General features: G+C 47.6%; 1 protein-coding gene and 1 non-coding gene across 3 annotated transcripts; both read left to right on the top strand.

Moving 5' to 3' along the window:
- Positions 1-2,187: 2,187 nt before the first annotated feature.
- On the top strand, positions 2,188-19,329 carry LOC110486239 (cyclin-dependent kinase 12). 2 transcript variants are annotated; one of them, XM_021557686.2, is made up of 14 exons: positions 2,188-4,236; positions 7,280-7,981; positions 8,508-8,687; positions 8,919-9,058; positions 9,415-9,585; positions 9,677-9,866; positions 11,949-12,005; positions 12,786-12,887; positions 13,198-13,275; positions 14,048-14,164; positions 14,292-14,423; positions 14,661-14,884; positions 15,080-15,523; positions 17,381-19,329. In XM_021557686.2, the coding sequence occupies exons 1-14, from the start codon at positions 2,978-2,980 to the stop codon at positions 17,803-17,805; spliced, it is 4,221 nt and encodes a 1,406-aa protein (XP_021413361.2). In that variant the 5' UTR covers positions 2,188-2,977; the 3' UTR covers positions 17,806-19,329. The 2 variants fall into 2 exon arrangements, 1 of the variants encoding a protein (XP_021413361.2); XR_005035528.1 differs by having other exon boundaries at positions 2,191-4,236; positions 15,080-16,026; positions 17,381-17,515.
- On the top strand, positions 8,271-8,407 carry LOC118938608. The gene has a single exon (XR_005035816.1). It is a non-coding gene; the product is annotated as a small nucleolar RNA SNORA5 (small nucleolar RNA).
- Positions 19,330-19,594: the final 265 nt, after the last annotated feature.

Genomic DNA, 19,594 nt, shown 5'->3' with positions numbered 1-19,594 from the left:
TCAAGACACATATATGTGACTTGTCATCCGATGTCATTGTAGCGGGAAAAGGTGCATATAAACAGGGAGTAGAAATCCATGCTGAGCCATTGCACTTTAAATCAAGTTGCAGTTCTTTCTGGATTCATATTGTCGACTCACACAGTATAAAGAAAACATGATTACACATAATGTCTTTATAACGGAGGAAATATACTTTGGCAAACATTTCCAGCGTCGCATGCACATACGTCCAGCTGCTAACGTCATATATCCGGGACATGTGACACGTTCAAACCAACTGGGAACTCGGAAATCTCCGACTTCCGACTAGTGCGTTCAAAACAACTGGGAAATCCGAAAAAAAAACTAGGTCTGACTGGGAAAAATCGATTTGATCAATCATCCAACTCGGGAATTCGGGCTTCTTTCTAGAGCTCTGACTTTCCAACCTGAAGAAAACAAACGTCATGATTTGCCTTCATATGTTTCGAGTTCCAAGTGGTTTTGAACACAGCAATGGACAAGCGTAGTTGGTCGAGAAATGGCAGGCTGGTCTCATAGACTAGGCGTAACATAGTAAACTCAAATCCGTTTGGTATGATTACAGAAGGTTAAAACGAAAGGAGAGTGGTTGGTTGGTCGGTCGGTCATGGCAAGAACATCTAGCAACCCAAAGGTTGTGTTCAAATCTCATCACAGACAACTTTATAACTACTTGCTACTTTGCAACTACTTAGCATGTTAGCCAATGCAACGGTTTCATTTTATTAGCTAATGCAAAGGCATAGAACCCAAAGATTGTGTGTTCAAATCTCATCACAGACAACTTTAGCTACTACTTACTACTTTTTTAGCTACTTAGCATGTTAGCTAATGCAAAGGTCTAAAACCCAAAGGTTGTGTGTTAGAATCTCATTATGCACAACTTTAGCATTTTAGCTAATTAGCAACCTTGCAACTACTTTTGGGATGGCAGGTAGCCTAGTGGTTAGAGCGTTGGGCCAGTAACCGAAAGGTTGCTATATCAAATCCCTGAGTTGACAAGGTAAAAATATGTTATTCTGCTCCTGTTATTCTGCTCACTGTTCCCAGGCTGACATTGTAGATAAGAATTTGTTCTTAACTGTCTTAACTGTCTAGTTAAATAACGGATAAATATTTTTTTACTACTCTGAAACTACTTCCCCTAAACTTTTAACCTAAATCATAACCTTAATGTTAACCCCTAGCCTAGCCAACGTAGCCACCTAGATAACATTAGCCAAGTAGCTAACGTTAGCCACAACAAATTGGAAATAGTAACATATCATACGTATTGCAAATTCGTAACATATCATAGAAATGGATGATGGACATCCGCAAATTAATACATACCATACTAAATGTAACATATAAGTTGAGTGTCCCGGACTTTGATGATTATGTTACGTCTACCCTTGAGTCCAGGTTGGAAATGGAGGTATCGGTTAGATAATTTTCTATATGTTTCAAGATACAATTATGGATACTTTTTCATAACACAAGTCTCTGATGGTGGAGACCGGTCTACGATAACATTAGTGTTGAAATAAATAAGTTAGTATTTATTTAACATTGGCGTTACTACTAGAAACTGTCTAATGTTGAGCACTGCACTGATTTATTATGGAGCAAAATTAAATAATTATTGAACGTGCTGATACCGCATGGAAGCAACAGTTGGTCTCTGGTTACCATTTCTGTGGTTGTTGGGGTGACACCACTGAGTGTTGTGTTTTTTTTTAGGTGACACCACTGAGTGATAAAAAAAATACATTTGTTTTAAATCGGTTAGTGTCAGTTTGCTATGTTTTGCGACAGCGGGGTCTCAGTAATCTGTATTTACACATCATAGCTAGCTGTTGGACGGCTGCACAGGGCCACTTTCTGTTTAATTTCTTAATAAAATGTTGACACATTATTCTACCCGTATCGTTTTTGTGTTCCGTATTTTGTTATAAAACTTCTGAAGTTGTTTAAATTATTTACAAGCTAGCTAATGTAGTTGGAAAACAATAATGTTGACTTTCATGGAAAGAAAGTTATATTTAATAGGCCCTCTACAGGTGAAAAATTACGTCTCGCCAAGGGCGGTTGGCGGTGCAGCTCCCTGGATAACGCTTTGGGATAGGCTGTTGCTGAGCTACCATGAAGAATGACAGCCGTCGAGACTTCCGGTACTAGTCATAGGGCGATAACGATAAGAGCGCAGTTGCAGAATTTATAACAGGAGCCACAATGGCGGTTGTCGTCTCTTGACAGGGCTGTGGATGTTATTAAATCCACTATCATCGCCCTAAAGATAGGCCTGGTTGATTCCCAGAGCCATTAAAAATAAACTGGAACAATTACTGCACATGAAAATACTATAATTTCTGATCAATATCAAATTAACAAGAGATAAAATTATATTAAAAGGAACCATGTAAACAGTACCAACCGGGTCAAGTTTTCATTTTGTTCGAGAAACAACATCGGCTGTTAATGACGGCTAACTGTTTGTTTATTGAACTCCAAAACCGTAAATCTAAGGAACAATAACACCTAAACTAAGCTTGGCACCGGACAAGGGAATCTAAAAGAAAAGGGACTTATTTTTTCTTTCGTTTTTTACCAAACAGCATGCTAGCTACACAGAGCTAGCTAGCCAAATAGAAACGGAGAAGAGCGCACAATGCTCCGATTTATTGTTTGGGCCTTTCAGCCAGTTTCTCTAACTAGCTAAATGCACAGGCCTTCATTTTAGTGGCTTTTTTTGGCACTAGCAACCTTTATTTTTCTGATTTGACAAACCATGCTGCCGAACGACTTGGATAATGCGTGAGGACTAAACCTGGGCAGACTCATTTCTATTTGTCGGCTTGCTTAGAACACTGGATCTAATTTTACCGGATTTCGGAGTACTACTCTCCCGTTAATGTATTATCTCGGCTACAGAGGCCCACGCTCGGGAGAGGTTCCGCCGCTGACGTGAGGAATGCCTGGGTCGGATAGACACCATGGGACCAAGAGGAAGCCGGAATCCAACAGTAGCGTTGCCCTGCCACCCCAAACAACGAGCGGCAACAGTGGGCTACACCAGCCCCTGGTCCTGCCTCATACCTCTGCGGGCAACATGACGAGCAAGGACGGTAACCTCCAGTCAAAGTCGTCAGTGCCATCTTCTTCCAAGCGCAAACGGCATAAATCAGCCAAACATGGACGTGAGTCCGAGGTGGCTCAGGGCCCTGGTTTTTCTGCGCTCGCCTCCACAGCGCCTCCTTCCGTTAGCGCCGTGAAGCCGCTGGTAGAATATGACGACATAAGTTCCGATTCGGATACTTTTTCGGACCCGCCTGCTGAGAGAGGGTCTGGGGATCGGTTAGAACCTGTCCCAGATTATAGTAAAGGAGATGGGGGCGGGGCTGTTGGTAGAGATGGTCGGGAACACAAGCACCGACACTCGCGCAAAAAGTCGAAGGATCCCAACAAAGTTAGAGACTCTGGGGAAGGCGGTCAGAGTACCAAGAAAAAAAGCAGCAAAGACCGTGAGAGAGGGAGCTCTGGGAAAGTCAAGGAGAAGGTGGCCTCCCTGTCCTCTGTAGCATCCCTGTCCTCCGGGTCACGTCGTCAGGGTCAGCTGGAGGCTGACTTGGGGCCAAAGCGTGGAGAGTTGCCCCCTTCTTCCCAGACCCAAACGGCGGCTAGTGTGGGAAGCACCACATCCTCCTCCTCGTCATCTCGCAGCAAGGAGGGTGGCCGCTCCGGGAAGTCTCGTAAGGATAAGCCACAGAAGAGAGAAGGGCTTGAGGGTCGGGGGGATGCAACCGCCAGCCAGAGCACCTCTGCCTCTCAGAAGGTCCGGACAGAGAGGAGCCAACGCAAGTCCTCAAAGAGCCACAAGTCCAGCCCTAGGGGCAAGGGGCAGCCTTCCTCGAGCAGGGGGAGCCCTCGCCGGAAGGTAACAGCCCCTACACAGTCCCCCAGCCCCCCAAGGAGAGGGGGTAATGGAAGCCCCATGGTCGGTAGTTACAGCCAGGAGGTGGACAGCTACCACCACCAGAGACGCAGGCCGGCCCCACAGAGCCCCAGCCCCTACAGGGAGATGTCCAGGCGGAGCAGGCAGAGGTCGGACAGCCCCTACGCCAGCAGGCAGAGGTCTTCCAGCTATGAGCGAGACGACAGCCCCTACTCAAGGAGACGCTCCATCAGTCCCTATGGTAACCGCAGGTCCTCCAGCGCTAGCCCTGTGTCCCGGTGAGTATTCTAGCCTGACCCAGGCACCTTCCATTCAGTTTGCCTCATATACACATTCACATTTATGCTAGTTGTGTAATTCGTACCAAATCGCACTCTATTCCCTTTATACAGCACTACTTTTGACCAGGCCCCACGAGACTCTGGTCAAAAGTAGTGGACTACAAAGGGAATATGGTGTCATTTGAGACACAGCCTAGTACTAACATGTAGCTATGGACTACTACTAGCCACCCAATCTCAGTCGGTTATTCACTCACTGTATGCATGGCATGCACCTCCACACACAGAGACATATTCACCAGTGCTGTCTAACACATTGATTCTCACAAATGCCCAATGTGCCTTTTTACAGAGACCCAGTAAGGCCCCAAACGTGGTAATGAACTGTTGTTGTTATTGTTGATGGTCTCATTGGTCATACTGGAACAGGGCCAGGCCACTCTGACTGTTTCTACTGTTTTTCTACCTCCTTTTGTCTGTGTGCTAAGGAGGTGTTTGTACTGTGTGTTTGATAAAGCAGCAATATGTATTTTTTGGGGGCGACCTGACCAAATTCACATGGAAATGTGAGTTATAGATCTGCCATTCTCATTGAAAGTAAGTTTAGGAAGCAGTAGATACGTTCTATGTGTGCTATTTCTATGCTTCCTGTTAAGTTTCGTTTTTGCGTCTTTTACTTTCGGTTTTGTACACCGGCTTCAAACAGCTGAAAATACAATATTTTGGGTTATAGACAATATTTCACAGCGAGTTTAGTTGGTACAATGATGCATTGCTTGTTTAGTCACAAACTGAAATTAGGAGAACTATTAGAATTTTAGCAAACAGGAAATGGCAGAGAGATTTCTGCATATTGCACCTTTTTAAATCGTAAGTGGTCGAGACAGCGCTTTAGACAGCTGAGGTTGAGCCATGGGTGACAGACAGTACCTGCAGCTTCCTCTCCTGTGCTCCTAGCCTCAGGGTGTTGGAATGGGAATGGCTAGGCCAGGTTGCAGTGTCCTGTATAGGCTATTTAAAACTATGGTCAGGGAAGAGACATTGATTCTATGTTCAGATGTGTCTGTGTGACATGCAGGGCTGTTTCTGCCAGGGAGTTGTTGCCTCTTGCCACGTGGTGTAGAGGGGGAAGGGAAACCTATGGAAGTCAGGTGAGGCATCACATTGGGCTCAGACAGACACAGGCAAGGCCTGTGCTCCAGTCTAGGGAAACCCTTCGAGGAGCTGTGGTGGTCTTTGGAGCAGGAGAGGGCATAAATTGGGGGATAGACTACACTAGCCAGACAGCGGGGTGATGGTAGCTCTCCAGGGACAGGGTTAGAGAGCCTTGGGTTAGGCTGTTGACATTCAGCCATTTTGATTTTGTGTTGCGTCAGAGAGTGGACCTTGAGCTTCTGTTGGAGGGAGGGGGCATAGCTGTACGATAAAACTAGGCCCTCCATAGTGATCGTTAAAAAGTTCTCTGCTGTCAGTAGACTGTTGAAAGATGCTGCTGGTGAATCATGTTGGTGTATTCTTTTTATTTCATTTTATTTTATTTGAACCTTTATTTAACTAGGCAAGTCAGTTAAGAACAAATTCTTATTTACAATGACGGCCTACCCTGGCCAAACCTTAACCCGGATGACACTGGGCCAATTGTGCACCGCACTACGGGACTCCCAATCACGGCCGGTTGTGATACAGCCTGGAATCGAACCAGGGTCTGTAGTGACGCCTCTAGCACTGAGATGCAGTACTTTAGACCGCTGCATCCCTCGGGTGCCAGTCAAGCCTGTATCTAACTGTAGGCTATTTGTTTAGTCTAGCTAATTCACTTCAATGTCCCAGTTATTAACTTATAATAATCACATTTTAGATTTAGTTTGTAGACTTTTATAAGTCTTCATGCTCAGGGACATGTTCACTTGCTACTAGTTCATTTTGTTTTCCTAACCTTCAAACAAATGATTGAATCTGAATGTTGTCTCCGCAGTTAAAGGGATACTTAATTATTTTCATCAGTGCCATCTTCTTCCAAGTGCCCTTTATGAGGCCGTCATTGTAAATAAGAATTTGTTCTTAACTGATTTGCCTAGTAAAATCTCAAATAAAAATCTACTTCCCAAGAGTCAGATCAACTTGTGGATACCATTTTTATGTCTGCATGCAGTTTGAAGGAAGTTGCCAACTAGCGCTAGATGAATTGCTAACTAGTTAGCATTGTCTCGCAAAACTACCTCGATCTTCCTTCATACTGGACACAAAGATAATGGTATTGATGAGTTTATCTCACTCTGCCAAAATCCCAAAGTATCCCTTTAAGTATGTTCAGAATCTTCATACTTTTCATACTTACGTCTCCCACATTTGAATAAGGGTTACTTTGATGGTTATCAAAAGTATGTGTGGTGATGAGGTGTCTGAATTTGGCCTAATGCCAGAGGAATGTTGAGGTTAACTCACAAGACAGTAGACTTCCGGAGGACGTTTGTACACACATTGGCTACTTTAAGTTCAGACTAAAGCAAAGGTTGTTCCCCTGACTGACCTTATTGTATGTTTGTATGCTGACTAAGGGAATGGGAAGTGTAGCTTATATGGAAGGAGACACCGCACACTGACCACATTTACACATAACTCATTTTATCTTAGCAAATAGCACTCCCTCCCTGAACTTGCCTCTAACTGAGCTTGAATCAGGGTCCTGCCTCGCCAACACACGTGACTGCCAGTTGACCACTTACAAACCAGTTGTTATAGAAAAGGATCCAATTCCATAGCACAATTGGTGAAATGCCAAGCTAGCTGTGGAGTGAGCTTGCCGCATGGTCTTATCTCATTATATAAACATAACACACGTTTGGTAGTTATCATCTGCAATGACGTGCCATTTGTTGTTTTTATAAACACCTTAATACACAAGTGCACAATGCCCCAGTAATGTCAAATGGCCTCCCTTCGAGTTCCTCTTTCTTGGTGCTCACTCCCAACTTAGAGAGAGAGAACTTGCAGCCAACAAGGAATTATTGTTTTCCTAACATCTTCCCTCTCTCTCCAGGCGCTCAGTTCGCTCCCGGAGTCGCTCGCCTCCTTTCTCCTCTTCCCGTCGCTCCTCCTCTCGCTCTCGCAACAAGAAGCATTCGTCCTCTGCCGGGGGAGGCGGGTCTCACAGCAGCCGGCCCACCAGCCGCTCCCCACCCTCCTCCCGCCTGCCACTCAACTCCAGCCTGGGGGCGGAGCTTAGCCGGAGGAAGAAGGAGCGCCAGGCTGCGGTGGCTGCAGCTCGCCCCCCCTCCCCTCCACCTTCCTCACGCAAGACCAAGGGGTCCACCTCACGCCCCCCTAAAGCTGAGCCTGAGAGAGTACCTGAGAGAGAGACTGTCCAAGCCGCGGACCTCCAGCCTCCACCCAGTGCACCCCAGCCCCGGGACACTCTTGTTGGGGAAGAACACGGCTCTGCATCTCCACCCTTCTCATCTCCTGCTCCCCCTCTGCCCCCCGGTCAGACGACCCCACTACCTCCACCTCCTCTGCCCATCACCCCTGTCACCCAACTTCAGCCACCTACACCCCAGGGCCAGACTGAGACCAGCCTTGCACCCTCCACAGCCCTCTCCTCCTCCTCATTGTCATCTCCCCAGTCCAAATCTCCTGCCCCCATGCCCACTCGCAGCCCTGCTCGCCTGACACCCATCCACAAGACCTCCACTCTGCCCCCCCTGCCTTTACCACCCATGCTAGTGGGAGACTGCCAGGACAGGTAAGCCATGAAACATGCATACACACACACACAACTATCCTCTCCCCAGTCCTGTTGCTTGGCAAACGTGTAGTCATCAACAGAACAGTCATTAGGCCTTTACTGTAGGCTCAGGTTTCCCCCAACAGTCAGTCTCTCTGAAACACACACCTGCCTACAGTACAGTACTGGAATTCTGAACAGATTACCTGAATGCTCTGTAGGCGATGGTTTAGCTGCCATCAGACCGTGACTACGTCAAGTAGTCAAAACAGGCCTACGTGGGACTTCAAAATCATTACTAACTCCTTGCAGCCATGTCAAATTCTGTGCTTCCTCTACAGTGGACTGTGCTGGCCAAAATGGCTGCTGAGGTGAAACTGTAGTTCATGGGCCCCACATCCCTTTGTCATGGTAGTTGGGGATACATTTGTGCCACAGACATATAAGGAAAAGAAAATCCAAACTCATGAAATGTTATTTTTCTCTCCTTCCTTCTCTACCTTCAATCTCTCGCGCTCTCTTTTTCTCTCTCTCCCTCCATCAGTCCGAAGAAGTCCACTCCTCCTCAGAGGTCTTCCAGGAAGGAGAAAGAGGTGCGGAATCGTCCGTCTCTGATCGACCTCCCGCTGCCCCCCACGCTGGCCGGAGGAGACCCCTCTCCCCCTCAGTCCCCCGTCTACAGAGCTCCACCTCCGCCCCAGTCCGCTCTCAAGAAGAGACCAAAGTGAGTTCCTATCTGCTCAACCTAACCTACCCTTCTCCTCCTCATCAATCACCTCAAACCACCTCTCTACACTCCTCTTTTCCACAGCCCTCCTCTCCCACCGCAGCCTATTTCCTTTCAATAGAAAGGGGAAAAAAAATAAGCATAAGATAGTACAAAGTTATCATCAAGGGCTTATTCCGTGAGGTAAAACGTTTCCTAATAGCAAGTCTCCTCGGCTCTCCTGTCTAGGTTTTGCTGTCCACGCTATGGCGAACGCAAACAGACACAGAGCGACTGGGGCAAACGCTGCGTGGACAAGTTTGACATCATCGGCATTATCGGGGAGGGCACCTACGGCCAGGTGTACAAGGCCAAGGACAAAGACACCGGTGAGAGCCCCGTGTGTCGCCCTTTCACTGGCATACCTGTGTTTTCGTTGTTCTTGAGAGAGGCTCAAAGGATCCCCACGCCTGCGGTATGTGTGTATGCCACGGGGTGTTGTGACTGATCTCGCCTCCCCATGTCCCCTTTGCTCCAGCCTCTCTATGTGTGTCTTTCAGAGGAATTTGAAATTAAGCAGAAGACACATTTCCGTTGGGCGTCCGTGTACATTGGACAAATGTGTTTTTTATTCAGCTTCTGATCAGGACAATCGACAGAGTTGCTACCATAAAACGGACGTTTTCATCCACCCTCCTACATTGGACAGTGACGTAATGTTCATGTTGTTCTACCTGCCCTCCAGGTGAGCTGGTGGCTCTGAAGAAGGTGCGTCTGGACAATGAGAAGGAGGGCTTCCCCATCACGGCCATCCGAGAGATCAAGATCCTCCGCCAGCTCAACCACCGCAGCGTGGTCAACATGAAGGAGATCGTCACAGACAAACAGGACGCACTGGACTTCAAGAAGGACAAAGGTGTGTGTGTGAGGGGGGTTTGTGCTTGGTGTATGTCTGTGCCTGTATGCGTGTGTATGCGGATCCTCCTTACCCCTGCCTGTCCCGTCAGGTGCCTTCTACCTGGTGTTTGAGTACATGGATCATGACCTGATGGGTCTGCTGGAGTCGGGGCTTTGTCAGTTCTCCCAGGAACACGTGAGGAGCTTCATGAGACAGCTGATGGAGGGGCTGGACTACTGCCACAAGAAGAACTTCCTGCACAGAGACATCAAGTGCTCCAACATACTGCTCAACAACAGGTACTAGTGTAGCATGGTAATATCACGGTACCGAAACATCATGGCACTTATGATACCAACATTTTAACATACCGTTGTACCGTTTCCTATGAGACTACGGAATCTTTCAGCCCTACCGATCTAATGAACCCGCTGCCTGTTAGAAAATGTTTATAAAGTCAGTTTGGTTTATAAAGTCGGTTGAATTGAAGCACCAGCCACTAGTCTCTTGTATGCACAGGTCCAATAATGTCCACTTCACTTTCGTGCGCTTATCACGTATGGCGGCTATAATCAGCCAGCCGCATCCCCTACCAGCCCCTCACTCACCTGCTTCTCTCAGCATCCCCTACCAGCCCTCACTCACCTGCTTCTCTCAGCATCCCCTACCAGCCCTCACTCACCTGCTTCTCTCAGCATCCCCTACCAGCCCGCCCCTCACTCACCTGCTTCTCTCAGCATCCCCTACCAGTCCTCACTCACCTGCTTATCTCAGCATCCCCTACCAGTCCTCACTCACCTGCTTCTCTCAGCATCCCCTACCAGCCCTCACTCACCTGCTTCTCTCTCCATCCCCTCTTCATGCTCATCTATTCCTCCATTATTTTTTCAAATATAATTTAGCCGTGATGGCGAGCGTGGATGCAGACCCTGATGGCTTCTGTTAGATTTGTAACAGCGCTCAGCTCAAGCAATGTTGATACATTGTATCATTTCATCGCCTGTTCTAACCAAGAACACAGGCCAGTCAGAGTAGACTTTGCGAGTTCACTGTCATACAGCCTCTGAGTGTCAGAGAGGGGAAATGGAGCACCGCGTCACGACAGGCAAGCTTTGCAGCAAAGAAAACGTCTTGTCTCTAGCCTAAACTGCAACAACAACAAAACATCTGAGCAATATTACCGGAGATAACTTTTTGTCTTTCTAGCGGGATTCGTGCGCATTTGATATAATTTCACAAACCATGTCGCGGTGTGTGTGAGGGACTGTGTCTGTGTTAACTGAAGAGTAAATGTGTCGTGCAGCGCTTTCCCCTTACTGCTACAATGCCATGCGGATCATTATGCATGTCCCCCCATTCCTCCAGCCAAATCACAGGTAGGGCCTTTGCAAATATGAGCAAATCAGCCATTCTATGCAGTTACATGCAATGCGTTGTATTGAGTATAAGTGTGAATTTCAGTGACAGGTTCTTTGCGTAGCACGTGCGCAGAACATTTAGGAAACGGGAACAAGCGTCCGGGAGACGGGGCAAACAGGATGCTAGGCCACTGATTTCCCCCCTCGTATAGTATCATTAGTTAAATGTTGGTGTCGTGACAACACTAATAGGTTCAGAAGGAGGGAAGGAACAGTGTTTTTTTCCACCCCTGGTCCAGCAACATCTCACCCCTGGTCCAGCAACATCTCACCCCTGGTCCATGGGCCGGTCCGTGAGATGTTGCTGGCTGGTCGCTGAGATGGTTCACTGTCCATTTGAAATGATACACTTCCACAGTGCTAGTTTTAAAGGTAGACTCAACGAGAAGATGGGCAGCACCGTGAGATGAGCGTGACACAAGACTTCCCCATCACACAGAGTATCTCTGCGCCTCACGCTGCTACACCGTGGTATCTACGGGACCAAAACAGCGGCCGAGTTCAGCCTCGCGCTTCAACGCTCTTAGTTGCCGTGGAGCTTGACAACAGCTACGTCACCTCGCTGAGTCTACCTTTTAATGTAAGCAGTTCCCCAAGGAGGGAAAAGCATAGCTTTGCCGGTCCCTGGTATAAACAATGGACCCACTAACCTAGAATGTTATGGTAATGGCAACGGTAGCAGTTTGTGTGGTTTTAGTAGTGAACACAAGGGAGTTGTTTGAAACGATTGTTGTGGCTATAGTAGGGTTGGGTTTTCCCCTTTTTGATTGGTGCTTCTTTCAATGTGCAACGTTCTACCTTGGGAATTCAAATGCTCTTTCCTCTGCCTCGCTGTTTTTGATTGGATTATTCACTTCTGTAGTTAGGGTTGTGTAAGGTAACAGCTGTAGAAATGCAATAAGTTGTGTTGTTATTGAGTTTGATTCTCTGTCTCTAACTTCTTTTATCTCTCTCCTTGCGCAGTGGTCAGATCAAACTGGCTGACTTTGGTTTGGCCCGCCTCTACAACTCGGAGGAAAGGTGAGAGACTTGGATTTGTTCAAGTTGCTTCGGCGCAACGGTGACATCATCATAAAGTCAGAGGTCCTTCCTGTCCCTGGTTCAAACCCTTTTTAAACTGTGACCCTCACACTGGCCTTTTCTCATTTGGGTAAAAAGCCCCGTCCTCCACCCTCTCACCTCTGTCCGACGACCTCTGTGACACGGGAAATTTAAATTTGTTAGTAGGCGACCGGAACAGTGTCCTTCCCTCCTTGATAGCCACCTTTCATGAGGATAGTCATATGTGTATCCTACCAGAGTCCTTCACGGAGGTTTTGATACCTGCCACACCCCCTTTGAATCCGCTTTTGTTTTGTTGGAGGAGAAAAGCATGCACACAAACAACATGCTACTTCATTTAGTTGATCACTTTACACATTTATTTTGGGATCCACCAATGTAAACCTAATTTGCCTCATGATCTGTGAGTGGAGGAGTCTCATTTCATACAAGCACATTTTCATCCACGCTCCCTCACCTCTCCTCGATTACCTTTGACCTTCAAAAGAAAGCGAGAGAAGACGGAGGAGAGAGGACGCTGGAGTTGAGCAAATCCAATTGAGAAAAGGCAGTCTGAATGAAAACACCTATCTATTCCAATGATTCCCCACTTGGTGGTGCTGTGTCCTGTATAAAGAGGTTCTCCCTCCGTCAGCCCATTGTTGAGCGATGCATTGTGGGTGTTTGGGCACTGGAGTAGAGGTACTGGTACTGTATCTGCGTGTTCTATCTGAATGTTCCCTTCCCTGCTCTCTCCAGTCGACCCTACACTAATAAAGTAATCACGCTATGGTACCGTCCCCCTGAGCTCCTCCTGGGAGAGGAGAGGTACTCTCCGGCCATCGACGTCTGGAGCTGCGGGTTAGTACACACACACACACAGCTCAGCGCGACTCACCCACACACTGCCATCTACCTGGACACATTTCATTCACACACATTCTCCAATCAAACATGCTCTATGTAGGAAAACAGATTACACTTACCTTGTTTTTCTACATGGTGTCACTATAAAACTGATATATCATTTTGACTGAAGTAGTCGGAGCTCTAAACCTAAGGACTGGCAATGAATTATCACTCTTAACAAATCCTAACTCAAGATTGGTAAATCCTTTATTTACATTTTTATGTGAGTTATCAACATTGTCCATTGGATGTTTGTGCACAGGTGTATTCTGGGAGAACTGTTCACCAAGAAGCCCATCTTCCAGGCCAATCAGGAGCTGCTGCAGTTAGAGTTGATCAGGTATGCTGCTGTTGCCCCCTGCTGCCTGGAAGACTGCATTGCCACGTTAAAATCCTGTCTGACATGGCAACCTATTTCTTATATAGCAGCCATACTCAACAGGCAGACCGCAGTCCAGACCCAGAATGGGGTCAATACGGACCGCGGGTCCTGACTTTCTTTTGTTTTTTGGAACCTACTGCTGTTGAGTGTGACTTCTAAATTTGGAAGGGCATGGTTTCCTCTTTATGTCATTCACTGACCGATCTTAAAGAGCTGTTTTTAACTTGTCATAAATGTCCAGTTGATGTCAACTAGAGAGGTAAGTTGACCCAGCTACCTAAATCTTGTAGTTATCATGGCCAAATGATGTGCCCGGGGGCCTCGACCCACATTGGTCCCCCATTTTAGATTTTATTGAGCCACGCGAGTATCATATGAACACACATAAGAAATGGAAAAATGTGTAAAATTGCAGGAAATTAGCTTATTAAAAGTATGTTCTCTTCGCCAACAAGAGGCGTGTGAACCATTTCAGGTCGTATGGGCTTTGAGGTTGGGGTTTGTTACTACGCTGAAAAATGGCTGCCCATCTGGGCCTTTGCCGCCTAGGAAATTTGTGGGACTGGACCCCCTCAAATAGTAGTTGAATACCCCTGCTATATAGTGGACTACTTTTGACCAGAGCTCTAAGGGCCTCGGTCAACAGCATTGCACTATATAGGGAATAGGCTGCCATCTGGGATACAGTCCATGTTTACCACAGCTCTAACTCTCTCCCTCTCTGTCTCAGTCGTCTGTGTGGGAGCCCGTGTCCCGCTGCCTGGCCTGACGTCATCAAGCTGCCCTACTTCAACACCATGAAGCCCAAGAAACAGTACCGCCGACGGCTGCGCGAGGAGTTTGCCTTGTACGTAACATGACATGACATGCACACCATGGGATTTTCTAGTCCTTTCATCAATCTGATAGTTGTGTCAGTACATCAGTTGATGCTATTTGTTTGACTCGCACGCTCTCATTTCTCTCTCTGTCAGTCTGCCTGCTCAGGCCCTGGACCTGCTGGACCGCATGCTGACCCTTGACCCTGCGCGGCGCTGCACGGCCGAACAGGCCCTCAATAGTGACTTCCTGTGTAACGTGGAGCCCAGCAAGATGTCCCCGCCCAAGTGAGGACCTCGTCTTTGCCCTGTCCTTTCCTGGGCCCATTACATCTAGAGAACAACTTCAAACTATCCACCACCATACTCCCAAACCCTTATTGCTTTCTTTCTGTCACACCCAACACCCCTCTTCGCTTTATATCCCATACACTTACATTTAGCCTTTCTTTCTGTTTTTCTCCCTCATACTTTCATCACCCTGTTTTTGCCTCTTTATCATACTCTCTCCCTCTCTCTCTCCAGTCTCCCTCACTGGCAGGACTGCCACGAGCTGTGGAGTAAGAAACGGAGGCGCCAGCGTCAGAGCGGGCTGCCCGAGGATGTGCCTGTGCCCAAAGTGCCCCGTAAGGACCCCTCCGGGGCTTCCAGTGGAGAGAACAGCCGGCCCCAAGCCAGCCCAGCTGGAGCCCCGCCCCCTCCGCCGGGAAGACCACCACCCTCAGCCATCTCTGCCAATGAGCTAGCAGGTCAGGCAGAAACAGTAGTCACAGTTTGCTACTATAGAGGAACATGCCCCTATCCAAATGTCTCATTGGTTAGATAGTGGCTGCACAGGTATACAAAGGTTGTTGTAAGTCTATAATGTGAACGCATGTTCTCTCCATACGCTCTCAGCAGGCTGCTGTCTACAGTATGTGTGAACATTGTCTCTCTCCCATCAGGCCTGGGTGCTGCGGCGGAGCAGCTGAACCAGACAGAGCTGGCTGTACTGTTGAACCTGCTGCAGAGACAGACAGACCTCAGCCTGCCTCAGATGGCCCAGCTCCTCAACGTCTCCTCCAACCCAGAGAGCCAGCAGCAGCTAGAGACCCTTAGCCAGTCCCTGTCTGCCCTGACCGAGGCCTCCCACCACCGGGGGGCCTCAGAAGACCAGGGTCCGGCTAGGCCCCAGCCCCCTGAACCTCCCCCAGAGCCTCAGGAGCCCTCCCCGCACCACAGCGAGCCGCCCCTCAGCCAGGATGACCAGACCAACCTCCTGGCCCTCCTATTGGGCCAGCTCATCAAGCCGCAGGCCGAGGGGGCGGAGCAAGGCGACGAGAGCAATGGCGTCCAATCAGAGGAGGCGGTGACTCGCGGTTCGTCAGCCTCCACTGCTGACCGCAAGGGCAAGTCTGGGTTCAGTCTCTAGGGGGAGGGGCAGAGAGCACTGGGTCAGGGGGATCTCACAGGAGACTGGTGGACGATCTTGTCATGATGCGGATCTTGTCGTCCAATTATTTTCCCGCTTACCATAAAGCCGTTGTAAATTACTTTATAAACGAGCTGATGAGATGAAAGATCTTAACTAAATGGCAAATCGAAAGAAAGATTCCACGGTTACTTTGAATATTTTTTGAGGAAGTTTTATGTTGTCTAGACCCCCACCACCTCTCCCCCCTCCTCTCACCAACAGTTTCACCCCCATCCACCTTTTGTCTGTCTCACCCGTCTCCTACTTCCAAAGGCTACTTTCACCCACTCAGTCACACATAGGTGGAAACATACCATACATGAAGTTGGCAAGTCCTCAAGATGTCTGACCAGAGTGGCTTCGGACGGCCCAGGTCACATGGACTGGGCTTTGGGCACAAGGACTTTTCTCATTGGTGTGAATGTAAACTAAGAGAAGGTTTGTAGTTTTACAGCGTTAGAAAGACAATGGTTCCCACTGCACTCTCCCCTTCACTCTTTCACTCCTGCCCCTCTTTATCACCCTGTTTTCTTTTCCCATTCCCTCTTTCTCTCTCATTTCTCCATTTGTTAAAGCAGGTTGTTCTTCTTTCCATCAAAATATATTGATTCAAAACCAGTCTGTAATGTCCACATTTTTATGAAGAAAGTCTAATAAATTATCAAGCAAAAATAAATGTTTTGAACCTTAGACTTCACCTGCATGTCCTTCATTTAACTTTTATTTAAAATCACACATTTTAAATGTTATGTTTGTATGTTGTCTTTTACACTAGTCCTCGCAATCATCCAACGCTAGTAAAGCGTTCTCCTCTGTAGTCTGTATCCGTAGTCACCCTACTGTTGTCACTTAACGCAACAACCCTGTTGCCTAGGAAACAACTGTAGCAGCAGTGTTTCCCGGTAGCCATGGCAGCAGACTGAGAAGGCATCTCTCTCTGTCTCAGCTTTATGCACCTCTCCCCCTCCCCAAACTTCAGGTTTTACCCCTCCCTATCCATAATAACCCATGCTCGTATTGTTGTTGAAATATAACTGAGTGTCTGTCAGGGTTGAACAAACCCTAAGGTGAGCATTCCCCTCTACTATGTAAAGTGCTTTGGGTGTCTCGAAAAGCGCTATATTGGTCCAATCAATTATTATTGTTGTAAACCCCACCCCCCCCCCCCCATGTCCTGCGTCTTTCTTTTGTTGTTCACATACGTGTGTGTGAATAAATGTTATGTTGATTATTTAGGTCACCGTGAGGTCTTTTGATATTCCATCATTTCTCAACATTCTGACTTGTCTGTCAACATAAAAAAAAATCTGGTACACTTTAAACACCTACGTAAGAATTTTATGACATACCATGAACCGAGAGGGGAGGAATTACGTAGGTGGCACAATTCCAGCCTAGTTTTGAGAATGAACATTTATCATATTCACAATTGTGGTATTTAGTAGCATTATCAACCCGTGACAGCTACACATTTTACTCATCCAATTCTACAGTAGCCTATTGAAAACATTTATCCTGAAACGACATTGTTGACTGGATGGTGAGGATCCAGCGGTAGGAATGGTACATGATCTCCCTCTGCTGGCCACGGTGGGAGATACAGCTCTACGTTGTCTAGACCCCACTCACAAACACTTACCTGGGACATTTCACTAAAGGGAATTGAATAAAAATGTGTCTGTAGTGTAGATGGCACAAATGTCCAGGTGAAATCTCACTGTAACTGCGTGTGCTTTTGTGTTTCTTGTAAATATCCGATTGACTGTCTTGTTTTCTCTGACTCCCCCCTCAGACTGTGCAGTCACCAAGCGGAAGCAGCAGATTGGAACAAATCAGGTCCCTCCATCCTCCGAGCGACGTCCCCCCTCTCCGCCTGGCCCTCCACCCTCAGCCCTCCTCTCTCCTGGCCAGCAGCAGCCCAGCTCTGAAGCCCTGCCCGGGCCCGGCCAGGACATCAGCCCGGCGGTGGCAGCCGCCCTGCTGCAGCTCATCTCCCAACAGGACCCAGAGGCTGGGGCCCCCCAGCGCAGCAGGGACCACTCCCCCGCCGTGGGCACCCCTGTCCGGGGACAGCCACCCCCTGCCTGGATGACTGACTCCCCTAAACCATCCCCTGCCAGAGAGCCTCCTACTGGCATGGAACCCACTGCCTCTGCTATCCCAGCACAGTTCCCCAAGGACCAGGACCTCCGCTTTGCCCACAGGACCGCTCGCTGATCCTGGGTGGGCCTGTTTAGAGACCTGGGGTAGAGTGGACCGACCTACAGGGACAGGAGCCAGGGACTCCTACTCTACTGATAATGATGATACTATACAGCAATCTCTCTAGGTGGGAACAGAAGAGCAGCTCACCTGAGCAGGTTGTGTATATTGGAAGATGTGAGGTAGATGGCTGTGAGATTGTTAGTCTGGAGAAAAGAGCAGGTCTTTGGGTCTGGATATTTGGAGGATGTTATTGTGAAGATGCCAGTGTTGGTTTGGCTAAAGGACAAACTAAGCCCCACTCTAGACAGACAGACAAACAGACTGGGGTTGGGCCTTGGTGAGGGTTCTAGACCTGGGGGTGGGACAAAGTTCCACACCCTTCAATCACTAACACTGCCCCTCCTCCTGGACCTCCTGACTTGCTGAAGAAGTTGGTTCCACACATGGAATGTGATTTTCTTTTGTTTCATTTGCAACTCAAATGATTGTTATGTCTACTGCAGTGCCCTCTAACGACGAGGCTATCAGTGGGTTTTGGAGTCTGGTGTCCTCACTCCTTTTCATCTGCGGTTGAATGGGTGGGGGTTGGTGTCTGCTACGTATGACACCGGTGGAACAAAGAACAAGTCTGAAATGTAGAGGTGGTTAACTAGGGGTACAGATGTGAAACACTGGGACTGCGAGCGAGTTAACTACTCAGTCAGTCTCATCATGCTAGCGGGCTCCTGACTTTCAACCTCGTGCCTCCTTTGTGTCCTTAGCAACCCCTGAATGATCTTTGCCCACACGGAAGAGTTGAGTTGTTTCTTCTGTTCTGGAAGGCACATTAACAAGCGAAGGCATGGCTCAAAATAAATTATCATACCTTGTGTGTCCTTGGTCAAAGGTACTGTAAAATAAGGTATTGGGTCTCAGTCCTATCTCCTCTTGTTGTTTCTCTCGCTCAATCTATGTATGTCAGCCTCAGTTAGCGTTCCCATGTAGAAATGAACATGTTCATTCTCGATCGCTCGCGCTCTCTAATAACAGATTCGTGTGCCTCTCTTAACCCTCATACTTCCTCTGCTACACACTGGCAGAAAACACACTCTGACACTGTGTCATTAACTGCTCTACTATACTCACTAGTCTTTCATTGACCCTCTGTTCACAGCTAGCAAGCCGGTCACCCAACCCCATAGTGACTGGACACCTATAGACCTACACACACACACACACACACACACACACACACACACACACACACCTCTCTCCAAAGCTTTCCCTGATGATCTCTGATAGCCTTGTGTTATCTCTTGCCTCCCTGCCTAACTCTGTGCAGCAAATATGTTTTGTGTGATTATTTTCTACTTTAAAGACAAAGTTACATGTTAAAACGATGGTCCATGGTTGTTTCCTTTGTTTTGTTTTGGGAAGGGAGAAATTGGGAAGAGATCTGGCTTTGGGTTTCATGTGACCATGTGACTGTAAAAGATGATATTTTGTAATATGTGTTTTCTCGGTTCAATTTATTAAAGGAAATCATGTGACCAGAAAGTTTTAAAGTGATGTGATTTATTCTCTTATCATGTACAGAGTATACCAAACACTAGGAACACTTTCCTAATATTGAATTGTAGCCATTTTGCCCTCAGAACCGCCACAATTTTTCGGGGCATGGACTCCACCTGGTGTCGAAAGCATTTGACAGGGATGCTGGCCCATGTAGACTCCAATGCTTCTCACAGTTGTCAAGTTGGGTGGATGTGCTTTGGGTGGTATACCATTCTTGATACATATGGGAGACTTGAGTGTGTGAAAC

Source organism: Oncorhynchus mykiss, chromosome 13 (assembly GCF_013265735.2).
Source record: "Oncorhynchus mykiss isolate Arlee chromosome 13, USDA_OmykA_1.1, whole genome shotgun sequence".
NCBI classification, from domain to species: Eukaryota; Metazoa; Chordata; class Actinopteri; order Salmoniformes; family Salmonidae; genus Oncorhynchus; species Oncorhynchus mykiss.
The sequence above is the reverse complement of the archived record's forward strand: the minus strand, read 5'-3'. Positions and strand labels throughout refer to the sequence as shown.